The sequence below is a fragment of the Sciurus vulgaris genome (assembly GCF_902686455.1).
Source record: "Sciurus vulgaris genome assembly, chromosome: 15".
In the NCBI taxonomy this organism is placed as follows: Eukaryota; Metazoa; Chordata; class Mammalia; order Rodentia; family Sciuridae; genus Sciurus; species Sciurus vulgaris.
Genome location: NC_136476.1, coordinates 69,071,395 through 69,083,613, shown reverse-complemented (window position 1 = coordinate 69,083,613; position 12,219 = coordinate 69,071,395). Strand labels below are relative to the sequence as shown.

Here is a 12,219-nt window from a genome sequence, read left to right as displayed (position 1 = left end):
AGGGAAAAAAAACAGGCATTAGGCATATTGACCACAGAAGTGATTTGTATGGTACACAGCATCTTCCTCTTTTTAAATGATTTTCTCTGGCTCCAGTCTGAATTTCAGTCATTTCATTATATGCTCTGTATCACTTACACTTGCCATTGGCACAGATAACTGTAGGTTGACTACCTTAAATGTTTTTTAATCAAATTGTTACATAAAATTTATGAACTGCTTCAGTCTTTAGTGATAGGCTTATTGATTATGTGTTGGATAGACCTGAACTTTATTTATCTTTGTGTCTTTGTTCCTTTGAAATCATTGAATACACAGTATGCAATCAGTAAATATTGTATTTAATAAACATTTACTATTCAACTTGAAAAATCTCTTTTCACTGATGCGCTTAGTGTTTTGTTTTTTTCCTTTTGTTGTTTTGTTTTTATTTTATTTTTTTGTGGCGCTGGGGATTGAATACAGTGCCTTGCACATGCTAGGCAACTGCTATACCTCTGAGGTAAATTCCTAGCCCTCATCGATGGATGATTTGGAAGATTACCACTCAGGATATGCATGTTATTTATTTCAAAGATCTTTATAAAGATCTTTTTTTTCCTCCTCTTTAGCTAATGGAAATAATTAAGAAATGGAAGTTGATTAGTACTTTGATATGAATTCCTATTCTTTTCTAAATAGTAAACAATGAATTTGATCACAACTTAAGGAAAATGAAAAAAGTGCTATATGGTTTTATCTCTGTAAAGAAAACATGGAAGTTGGTAATTTAGGGGAATGATATCCTATGAAGCCAATTTCATACATCATATTTCCAGATCCCAGCTAATTCATGAAGGTAGCTACACTTAAAATTTATACCCTAACATTCTAATTCTGGAAATTTGAACTATTGTCTCTCTGATGGAGAGGATAGAGTTAACTAAAAATAGAGTGATATGAAGTTTGAGGTTTAAATTTAGTTTTTTTTTTTAATATTTTTCTTTGGTTGTCAATGATCTTTTTTATTTTATTTATATGTGGTGCTGAGACTCGAACTCAGGGCCTCCCACATGCCAGGCAAACGCTTTACCACTGAGCTAAACCTCAGCCCCTAAGTTTAGTATTTTGTTGGTTTTAAATACATCTAAATATATCTAAGTGACTGTTCTACATGATCTGTTGAAAACATAGTTTTTATTTATTTGAAGGTGACCAAATTTTAATTAGTAAACATTCGGAAGCAGCAATGTGTTTTCCCTCATTTTCGGTATTTCTTTTAGAGATGCTGTATGTATAAAACACAGTAATAGATATTAAGAAAGATAAGTGAGTTAAGAGGGCTCCTGACCTAAGACTTTTAAAGTCTGGTAGATAATGCACACACAGTGGTGCTAAGCTGTACTCTTAACTAATATATAATAGACCTATTGACAGTACCAAAAGTTGCAGGATTGAATTAGAGGGGATGGAAAAAGGGATATATGTGTGAATTTCATGAAAAAGAGTCAACCTGAGAATGTAGTTGCACAGTCAGAATGGATAATGGTGGTAGTGACCTTAGATTCTCAAGCAGAATAGGCTAAATGTAAAATATATTGCAATTTAATTGTACAGCATTAGTAATAAATTAGTGGTCGGACTATTACAAAGAATTTTTTTTTTTTTTTTTTTTTTTTTTTTGGTGCTGGGGATCGAACCCAGGGCCTTGTGCTTATGAAGCAAGCACTCTACCAGCTGAGCTATCTCCCCAGCCCCTTTATAAAGAATTTTGAGCTTAAAGAATCAACAAATTGGGCTGGGGATATAGTTCAGTGGTTGAGAGTTGCCTAGCATGCACAAAACCCTGGGTTTGATCCCAGTACCACTAAAAGATAAAAAAAAAAAAAATCAGCAAATTAAGGAATTGGTTCAAGTATAATGTCAATATTATAGTATTATAAAACATTCAATGATTTCAGAATATCTAGGAGAGTAGAAAGCTCTGAAAAAAATTCTACAGAATATTGAATTCTGTAAATCTATTACCTTAATATTTATTTAGCACTTAACAAGTTGACAAAATTTAGACTGGCATATATAACTAACCAGCACGTTTGTGATTTCTGCTGAAGGACTTTTAAAAATTCCCTGATTTTATGGTAGATGTCAATGTGAAAATTACATGCCTTTAATAGAAAAGTGCTTTGGAATATATTTATTTCCGGAGAACAGAAGTGCTTGTAGTTGATAGACCTTCTGAGAAGTTTAATAGCTTTTTTTTTTTTAAGACCAGTGATTTCACTTGCTCTGCCAAGTGTGGTAAAGTACTGAGTAAGTGGTTTCAACAAATAAGGAACTCTACTTCTAGACAGACTTCATGGGGCAGAAAACTGGCCTTGAATATCCTTTATGTTAGCCTTGACACACTTTCTTCCATGTGTTTGCTTTTTGTCTTCATTTATCTATTTCATTTATTTATAGAATTTGCTTCATAAATTTATTTATATACTTCATTATATCATAATTTCTTCAAATAACTAGAGTATGAAATGCTTTTTGATGTTTTTAAAAGGTCTATCAGTCCCAGCTGTTCCTGGAGCTCTTGGTCCTCTCACCCTCACCTCGTCTGCTGTCACTGGAAGGATGGCCATTCCTGGAGCAAGTGGTATACCAGGAAATTCTGTTCTACTTGTCACCAATCTCAATCCTGATGTGAGTTGAGAAGTACTGTATGTAAATAGCCTTTCAAAAAGAGATGTCGTGACTTCTGAGCTAGGGTTGTATTTAGATTAAAATGCTTTAAGTTTGGCTATGCATGCTAGTTGGAAAGCCTAGACAAGGAGAATCACAAGTTCAAGGGCAGTTTAGTGAGACCTTATCTCAAAACAAAAATAAAAAGGGCTGGAGATGTATCTTAGTACTTGCCTAGCATGTCTGAGGCCGTGGGTTCATACCTCCCATCCCCCCAAAAAAGCTTAAGTTTGTTTTAAGAATTTTTACTAAAATGCATCATGAGTATATAGAGAAGCATATAAAATAATGCTTTAAGCAAAATCAACTCTTTATTACATTATAAATAAAATCATTTTAAAATTTTACTTAGATTATTTAATTAAGACACTTAATTTTTTTGTATTCTTTTTAAACAGCTTATCACACCACATGGGCTTTTTATCCTATTTGGTAAGTTCATTTTTATTGTTTTTAATGTTACCTATATAGATATGAATTGAGTACATTTGATTCATTTAATAATGTTTCTTGATTATCTCTATGTGCCAAGTAGTGTACTTGACACCAAGGGTAGAGCAGTGAATAAGACTTAAGTAATCACAATAAAGTTTTATAATAGGGGAAATAATGGTTGTAATGGGTGCATAGAACAAGAGACCTAACTTAGCTGAGGGAATCAGTATGAGTGATAGGTTAAGCTGACTTATGAAAAATTAGAACAAGTTAGCCAGGAAGAAATGAGGAGGGTAAATCTCTTTTCACAGATATGGGTGAGATTTCCTAGTACATAGAAGATAAACTTTCTAACAGTTTTCGCCTCTTGGTTTAAAGAGAAAGTTAAGTATACCTGTTTATGGAGGATTAAAATATGTATAAATTCTATCTGTCTTTAACTGTGCTCATTATATATAGTGTAAGTACACAAGCATAGATAGAAATATGAGAGCAACGAAATGATCAATATTTACTGTTTTAAGAAGTTTTCTTAATGACAAAACCTTTTGCATTAAGGAATATTTAGTGAGGAATACAATTTAGTATGCTTTATTTTATATAAGAAAGATTTTGTTTTTCATTTTGGCTCAGTATTCCAAGGATAAAACATGCAGTCTAATGGAAGTGTTTCGTGTTTCATTGTTGATGTACTTCATTAATTATTTTACTGGCTTTTTCAGCCTAATCCACTAATATTTGTTGCACTTCATCTAGAAACATTTTTTTTCCTGTTAAATAAGTACATCTTGAATGAAGGTATTATTTTGAATGTGTTCAAAAACTAGGTTGCAACTCTGATATTCTTCATTTGTAAGATTTTTTTCTTAAAACGGTAAAAATTTGTTGCTAAATTCCTTGTGCATTGATAGAGTTTTTTAATCAGCTTTTTTAAATTTTTTTTTTTTTTTGTAGTGTAGTGCTGGGGATTGAACCCAGGGCCTTGTGCTTACAAGGCAAGCACTCTACTGATTGAGCTATCTCCCCAGCCCCTTAATCAGCATTTTTGAGACATAATTTAAACCATACAATTTATCTGCTTTCATTGATTTTTTTTTTTTTTTTTTTTTTTTTTAGTAAATATAGTTAGGTAGTCATCATCACAGTCCAATTTAGAACTTTTCCTCCCCACTTAGAAAACCTCATTCAAAAATAAAAAAGAAAAGATATCACTTGTTTTCATTTGCAGTCATTGTAAGTTTTTTTATTTTTTTTAGTGTTGATAGACCTTTATTTTTTGTTTTTATGTGGAGTTGAGGATCAAATCCAGTGCCTCACACATACTAGGCAAACTCTTCCACTGAGCCACAACTCCAGCCCATGTAAAAGTTTTTAATAATGCAAATTTAAGTAATTTTCAGTAATAAAATCCTGAAAATTAATAATACATTTTCATATGATTCTTTAAAAGTAAACTTACTTGGGCACAAGTCGTAGCTCAGTGGTAGAGCACTTCCCTGGCATGTGTAAGGCACTGGGTTTGATTCTCAGCGCCACATATAAATAAATAAATAAATAGTTCATAACAACTAAACAAAAGTATTAAAAATAAAAGTAAGTATGGGATGGGATTGTGATTCAGTGGTAGAGCACTCGCCTAGCATGTGTGAGGTACTGCATTTGATCCTCAGCTGAATGAATGAATGAATGAATGAATGAATGAATGAATGAATGAATGAATAAATAATAAAAGTATTGTGTCTGTCTACAACTAAAAAAAAATTTTAAAAAGTAAACTTGTTCATTTTTAAAAAAAAATCACCCATGCCTTGAAGGATGTATTGTGTATGTTTAGTTTTTAAAGAATATCTACTTCAGCCACTTGTCATTGCTGACGAGGGCAGCAAATTTGGAATGCTCATCTTTTTTTTTTTTAAATTTGAAAAGTACAATTCATCTCTAGGTGTTCTGTTGCCTTTAGGTGCTTGACAAAATAACCAGCTGTCCTTTGTGTTCCTTGGAGGTTGTCTTAGGCATATTTTTATTGCATTGCAAAATATGATAATAGTGCTACTATTTAAAGATCTTAATTTTATAATATCAGTGATACTCTTTAATGCATGAACTGTAATATATTATGTACACTGGATGGGGAAAATGAGAAAATGCTATTTATATCACAGAACCTTTTCATTTCATCTATAGATTGAAAATTCATAAAATGTAGTTTTTTTTCATATTGGTTTATATAAACAAATTAGTATAAATGAGAGTTTGAAGCTAGGTGTGGTGATGCACACCTGTAATACTAGCTGCTTTGGAGCTGGGGCAGGAAGATCACAAGTTCAAAGACAGTGTCATAACTTAGGCTCTAAGTTACTTAGCAAGACCACATCTCAAAATAAAAAACAAAAGGGTTGGATGTGTCACTCAGTGGTAGAGCACCCCTGGGTTCACCCCAGAACAAAAAAAAAGGTTGAAACTGGGTGTGGCAGTGCATGCCTACAGTCCCAGCTACTCAGGAGACTGAGGAGGGAGACTTGTTTGAGCCTCATGAGTTTCAGACCAGCTTGGGCAATATAGCAAGTCCCAGTCTCAAAAAAAGAAAAAATTGATTATTTTCTTCCCACATCTCAGCGAATCATTTTGTTCATTCTTTGGGATGTGGAACCCACTTTGAGAAACTCCTAATTAAGAAAAAATTTAGTATAATGAGATGAATTAAGAGACCATTGTGGTAGTTCCCATGATCTCATGGGAAATGGTGATAGCTATGGTGGTAGGGAGGATCATGAGAAGTGGACAAATGTAAGAGACATTTAGGCCATAGAATCAATGGGTACTAGTGACGTATTGGATGTAAGGGTTTAAGGAACAGGAGATGTTAAAAGATGACTTCCAGGTGTCTGACTAGAGTAAGTATGTGGATGATGGTACTGTTTATCCACAGTTATTCAGCACTGAATGTGGAGGGCCAAGTGGGGTTGAATCTGTTTGGAACTTATTAAATTTGAAATGTTTATGGGACATCCAAGTGAAAATTGAGTAGATAAATAGATCTGGAACTTGGGTAAATATGCATGGAATTGCCATATAAGGTATATAGTATGAGAAAAGATACCTTCTTTAAATATATTAGTAAAATTAATTAAATACTATATAATCAGGCACTAAATAGCACCTTGTTTTGCTTTGTTTTAATTAGGAGTGTATGGTGATGTACATAGAGTGAAGATTATGTTTAATAAGAAAGAAAATGCCTTGGTTCAGATGGCGGATGCAAGCCAAGCTCAGCTAGGTATTAATTATTAATAGTAATGTGATGATGATAACCTACTTCTGAATTTTCCTTCAATGTAAACAAATGTGCAGCTACTAGAAATATAATATTACAAAAGTACTTCCTGGTGGTAATGTCTTCATTATTATTTGTACTTGCTATACTTTAAAAGATATTCTTTTATCTGAATTGTATGAATTACTCTTTTTGTCTGAGGTTCACTTATCTGTTTGATCTTCCATTAACTTTAAACTAATAATCATGACTTGTTTTGTTTCATTTTATTTGGTGTCTTTTCCTGCTGAATTAAGTTTTCTGAAACTATTGAGTGGCTTAAAAGTTTGGGCAAACTTCCCAATGATGGTGAAAGAAAGTGTCATTCTAAGGCCATATTCGTAATGGGGCCTATTAAAATATTACTACCCAGGGGCTAGGGAATCTAACTCAGGTAGAGCAGCTACTACCTTGTCCAGAATGTCCAAGGTCCTGGGTTCTGTTCACAACACTGCAAAAGGAAAAATAACAATATATGCTTTGCTTTAAATAAAACTAATATATTCAGTAACTGTTTCATTAGTATATGTTCCAGGCATTCTGAAACTTCCTAGCACTCTGCTTGGAAGGCAGTGTTTTTTGCTTGTTTTAAATTGCTTTCATTATAATAAAATGAGGTTATTTAACACATTTCCCTAAAATATTTTGGATTTAAAATTCTTAATGCTCAAACTAACTGTAATTTTAAATGACCAAATAAAAATAATTAATGATAACTTAGCATATATTACTGAGAGTCTGTCTTAATACTGAAACTTCCCTTTCCTCCTATACACTAGCAATGAACCATTTAAGTGGTCAGAGACTTTATGGAAAAGTGCTTCGTGCTACACTGTCCAAACACCAGGCAGTTCAGCTTCCTCGAGAGGGTCAAGAAGACCAAGGTCTAACTAAGGATTTCAGCAATAGCCCTTTGCATCGCTTTAAAAAGCCTGGCTCTAAGAACTTCCAGAATATCTTTCCACCATCAGCCACTCTGCATCTTTCCAACATTCCGTATGTACCTACCTAATAAGTTACTTGTTTAGGTGATTGATAATCTACAGTATGTGATCTGGGAGAGGTAAAATAGGGAAGCTATTCTAACCATATCTCCAGTCATACTCTCCAAAAGTGAAGGATCCAATGTTAATTTTTCTTTCAAATAGAAAATGAACAATTAATGGCTGTTCAGTAATAAAAGGACCTAAAAATAAATGTAAGTGGAGATATTTCATTGGTATATACCTGTTCTTTTCTTTGTAAAAGTAACAACTTTTAAGTAACTAATATAGCAAAAGCAGCTATGTATCTAAGAATTTGGTAAAAATGAATTCTGTACTTTTTGTCTACACACTACAAAGGCATATACATCAGTATGTAACATGTATGTATTACTTAAAACTATAAAAGTTTATTTTCCTGTAACCACCTTAGGGAGATTTCTATTAGTATTTTATTGGATATATTCTTCAGTTATCTTCTAACTCAGGGATTAACAGCTGTAGCCCATGTCTGTTTTTATGTGGCAAAGAATGATTTTTATATTTTAAAATAGTTGGGGTAGGGGAGAAAAAATTGTGATATGATAGAAATTCAGATTTCCTCTTAAAATTTGGTGTAAGTCATAAAATAAATTTTGGCTATGCTCATTCATTTACATAATATCTATGACTTCCTTTGAGCTACAACAGCAAAGTTGAGTAGCTGCAGTAGAGATTATATGGCCCACCAAGCCTGAGATTTTTACTATTTGGCCCTTTAAGGAAAACATTTGGCTACCCCTGTTATAATTCTTGAAATCATAGATTTACAGAAATGGCAGTTTTGTATATTTTAAACTAATTTATCAAGTGGGATAAGCTTTGGAAAGAGGAGTAAAAACTGTGGGGAGTGTATTTGTATATGTGTGTGCAAAAATTTAACGTATTTTTAAGTCCCAAGTTTTGAGTTCTGTGATTATTTCAGCCATATTGACATAGGTGCATTAAAGTAAGTTGGAAATAATAATCCCAAGTTTATAGTATTACAGTAATTAACTTTATAATATATTCTTATATAATTACATACTGTGTACTATATTTAAGTTTTTATAGGTGAGATGATGGGACAGATTGAGTTAAAGACTGAAGGGGTAGACAGGTTTAAAGTTCTGGGACGTTATTTAGAATAAGAAGGCAAACTAAGGGTGAGGAATGTTGTTCAGTGGTACATTGCTTTCCTGCCATGCCCAAAGACCTGGATTAGATGTCTAGCATCCCCATCCACCATCCACCTCACCCCACAACACACACACACACACACAATAGGAAAGGAAAATAATTACTCAAAATAATGTTGAATGCCAGCCTCCCTGCTGGTCTACAGTTAGGCTATGAGGAGAAATGTTTAATCTGATTTGGACAGTGGATCAAATCTCATGCCAGCTAGGAAATTGTGGAGGAGGCATTCAAGGAAAAAAAAATCTAGAGTGCTAGAATACATGGATCTAGAAGTTTAATAGCTCATTACTGAATAGCTACATGGTCCTTTCATTGTTAGCTTTTTAAAATACAACAAATTATGCAGAAGCTAGTCAACAGTTGGAGCTGGCATAGGACATGTCCATAGAAAAAGAAAGATGTTAACATATATGAACCGTCCTCCAAGTTTGTGCTTTACATGTTGCCTCATTTCATCTCCATAACAACCCTTTTTGAGGGGAAGCCCCAACAATCTTTTGTTTAAAAAAATTGTAAGATTTATATAACATTACATTTTCCATTTTGGCTGCTTTAAATGTACAATACAGAGTACATTCAAATAAATACATTCACATTATTGTGCATACATCACTTTTAGCTGCAGAAACTTTTCATCATCCCAAATTAAAACTATATTCACTAAACTATAACTCCCCATTTCTCCCTAAGTCCTAGCCCCTGGTAACCACTGTTCCATGTTCTGTCTTTGTCAATTTCTCTGTAATAACCTTTGAAGCCCTTTGCAGTGTCACACGTGTAATCCCAGCAGCTCGGGAGGCTGAGGCAGGAGGATTACAAGTTCAAAGCCAGCCTCAGCAATTTAGCAAAGCCCTGAACAAATTAGCAAGACCCTGTCTCAATGAAAAATAAAATGTACTGAGGATGTAGCTCAGTGATTAAACACCCCTGGATTCAGTCCCTGTTACCAAAAAATAACAATAATAACCTTTGAAGTTAGGTCATTAGTTTCATTTTGTTGATGGAACTGAGATTCAGGATAAGTAATTTCACTCAAAATTATATACCAAGTGAGTGAGGAATAGAATGTGAGTTCAGATCTGCCTCCCTACAGAGCCAGTGATTATTCTACCTTGTTCTTACTAGCAGTCATGAGATGAGGAGTCTGTTTTTCATCTGTTGACTCTCATGTAATAGATCACTGTATCATAATGTTATCTACTGTTGCATAACAGATCACTGCAGAATTTAACAGCTTGGCACAGAAATAAATAATCACATACTCATTATCTCATATTGTTACAGTGAATCAAGAATCCCAGGGTGACTTAGCTAGGTAGTTTTAACTGAGTATCTTTCTTCAGGTTGCAGGGTGGAGAGCATAGCTCAGTTGCAGAGCATGTGCTTAGCATGTGCAAAGTCCTGGGTTTAATTCCCAGCACCAAAAACAATAAACTGGGCAAGGGTGCAGTTATTTGAAGGAGCATATCATTATTTCTGTTATATCCTAAGGACTACAGAGGTCATCTTTATTCAGGATAAAAGGGGAATACCCCATCCCCAGGGGTGTGAATATTACAAAGCAAAAGTAACTGAGGACCATCTCAAAGCCTAGCTACCACAATAATCACTTTTTTATAGAATATATACAGAAGAATTTTTTTTTTTTTTACCTTTATATACATGCTAGCGTTTTCACCAAAGATTGAAACAAAATTCCATTGTTTGAAGACATTTATGTGTCAGTCTTGAATATCTTCCTGGACAATTCCAAATCATGTCTTTGTTGCCTGCCTCACTAATTCTGTTTGAAATATAAAATACTCGAGAGAATTGATGGTTACCATAGTTAATCTGTGCTTCATATGAGAAGTGGAGCTAATGTAGTTGACATTCTGTAATGTTTTCACAGCCCTTCTGTTACAATGGATGATTTGAAGAACCTTTTCACAGAAGCGGGATGTTCAGTGAAGGCTTTTAAATTCTTTCAGTAAGTCTTTGCTTTTAAGAAATACATTTTTTAACATGGCATGCAAATTTTTAAGAGTCCAGTAAAAGTCTTGTGGTGGAAGAAGGTTTGGAAACAATTCTAAATACCTTTCTATATTTCTTATGCCATTTTCAGGAAAGATCGTAAAATGGCGCTCATTCAGTTGGCATCTGTAGAAGAAGCAATCCAGGCCCTCATTGAGCTTCATAACCATGATCTTGGAGAAAATCACCACCTCAGAGTTTCCTTCTCAAAATCTACAATCTGACTTTTCTGTGAATTTTTCTCCTCCAAAACTGGACCATAATTTCAGTAAAACCTTCAGACATAGACTGAAGTAGCTCTAGACCAATTCTGCCTCTTTCAAAAAAAAAAAAAAAAACTCTTTCTGAGTTTCATATCCAAGTATATTCAAAACAAGGAATGGTCTTCCCCCGCCCCCCATTTTTCCGCTGCCAGTGTATGATGGAAAGTTTGTTATTCCTTTATACCATGGTTTCTATAAAAATAACCTTCAGGAAAAAAAATCAGGAGAAATATTTTTTCAGTAATTTAATTCCCTATGTTAAATTAGATTTCAAGAGAACAGGCTTTTTTCTAGTTTGGGTCCAGATCAGCCTTATACAACATTTCTAAACTCCTTTGAGCTTTGAGAAATTTAAACATGGACTTTTAAAATTACTTGAGGGCTGGGGAGATAGCTCATTTGGTAGAGTGCTTGCCTTGCAAGCACAAGGCCCTGGGTTTGATCCCCAGCACCACAAAAAATAAATAAATAAGATTACTTGATATAAGTAATTTAAATCACTTGCAACCAAGTTTTTAACTTTGTGATTCAGAAGTTTGACCCTTGTAGGAAATTATGTTCACTTATAAATTATGTCAAATGTTTGCCATATATATTGATGGTTATTATATATAAACACATTGAGTTGTATTGGAAGCAGACTTATAAATGTGCATGTTTTCTTTCAATGGTTTTTTTCCCCACTGTATGACACTTCTTTGAATATGTATATCTTACCTTTTTAAGACTATCTGGAAAAAATTGTCTCAACTGTCCCCAGGGAAATTAAGAAGAATCCAACCAATATCTATTAAGATGTCAGAATAATTAATAATTTTATTAGAAAAATCATGTTTTAAATTTCAAAATGACACTGATTTGTCAAGTTATATAATATGATCTTGGAAAATTTTAAAAGAAAATAATCTCACTTACAAACTACTTTTTTATAATTGTTTTCAGGAAAAAAAGTTTACAGTCTTAAGGAAAATATTCAGGTCTATCATATGGTTTGACAGATTTTTTAGAAGTTATTTTTGGTAAGGTCTTCTTTTAGAAAAAAAATCTCAAGGGTTTTTTGTACCACTATAATCTCTAATACTTATTCAGAATTACTGTGTATTTACTTAATTTCTTCTTATGTGCCTTATTATGTGCTTAAGATATAATAGGTTAGAGTTTTATCTAAATATCTTGAAAGCTATATTGTGGGCTTGGTGAGCATTTTTTTGTTTGTTTGTTTTCTCTGGTTTGGTGAGGATTTTAAAATTTGGGTTTTTTTTTTTTTTTTTTCCATTACAAT

General features: G+C 33.3%; 1 protein-coding gene across 9 annotated transcripts in view; it reads left to right on the top strand.

The window, feature by feature from the left end:
• PTBP3 (polypyrimidine tract binding protein 3) overlaps window positions 1–11,412 on the top strand; it is a 96,016-nt gene extending 84,604 nt beyond the window's left edge. For all 9 annotated transcript variants that reach the window (XM_079112590.1, XM_079112588.1, XM_079112589.1 and 6 more), the window contains 6 exons: window positions 2,534–2,673; window positions 3,111–3,144; window positions 6,332–6,424; window positions 7,240–7,456; window positions 10,553–10,630; window positions 10,766–11,412. In XM_079112590.1, coding sequence (XP_078968716.1) covers window positions 2,534–2,673; window positions 3,111–3,144; window positions 6,332–6,424; window positions 7,240–7,456; window positions 10,553–10,630; window positions 10,766–10,898 — 695 coding nt within the window. In that variant the 3' untranslated portion in view covers window positions 10,899–11,412. The remainder of the gene's footprint in view (window positions 1–2,533; window positions 2,674–3,110; window positions 3,145–6,331; window positions 6,425–7,239; window positions 7,457–10,552; window positions 10,631–10,765) is intronic.
• Window positions 11,413–12,219: the final 807 nt, after the last annotated feature.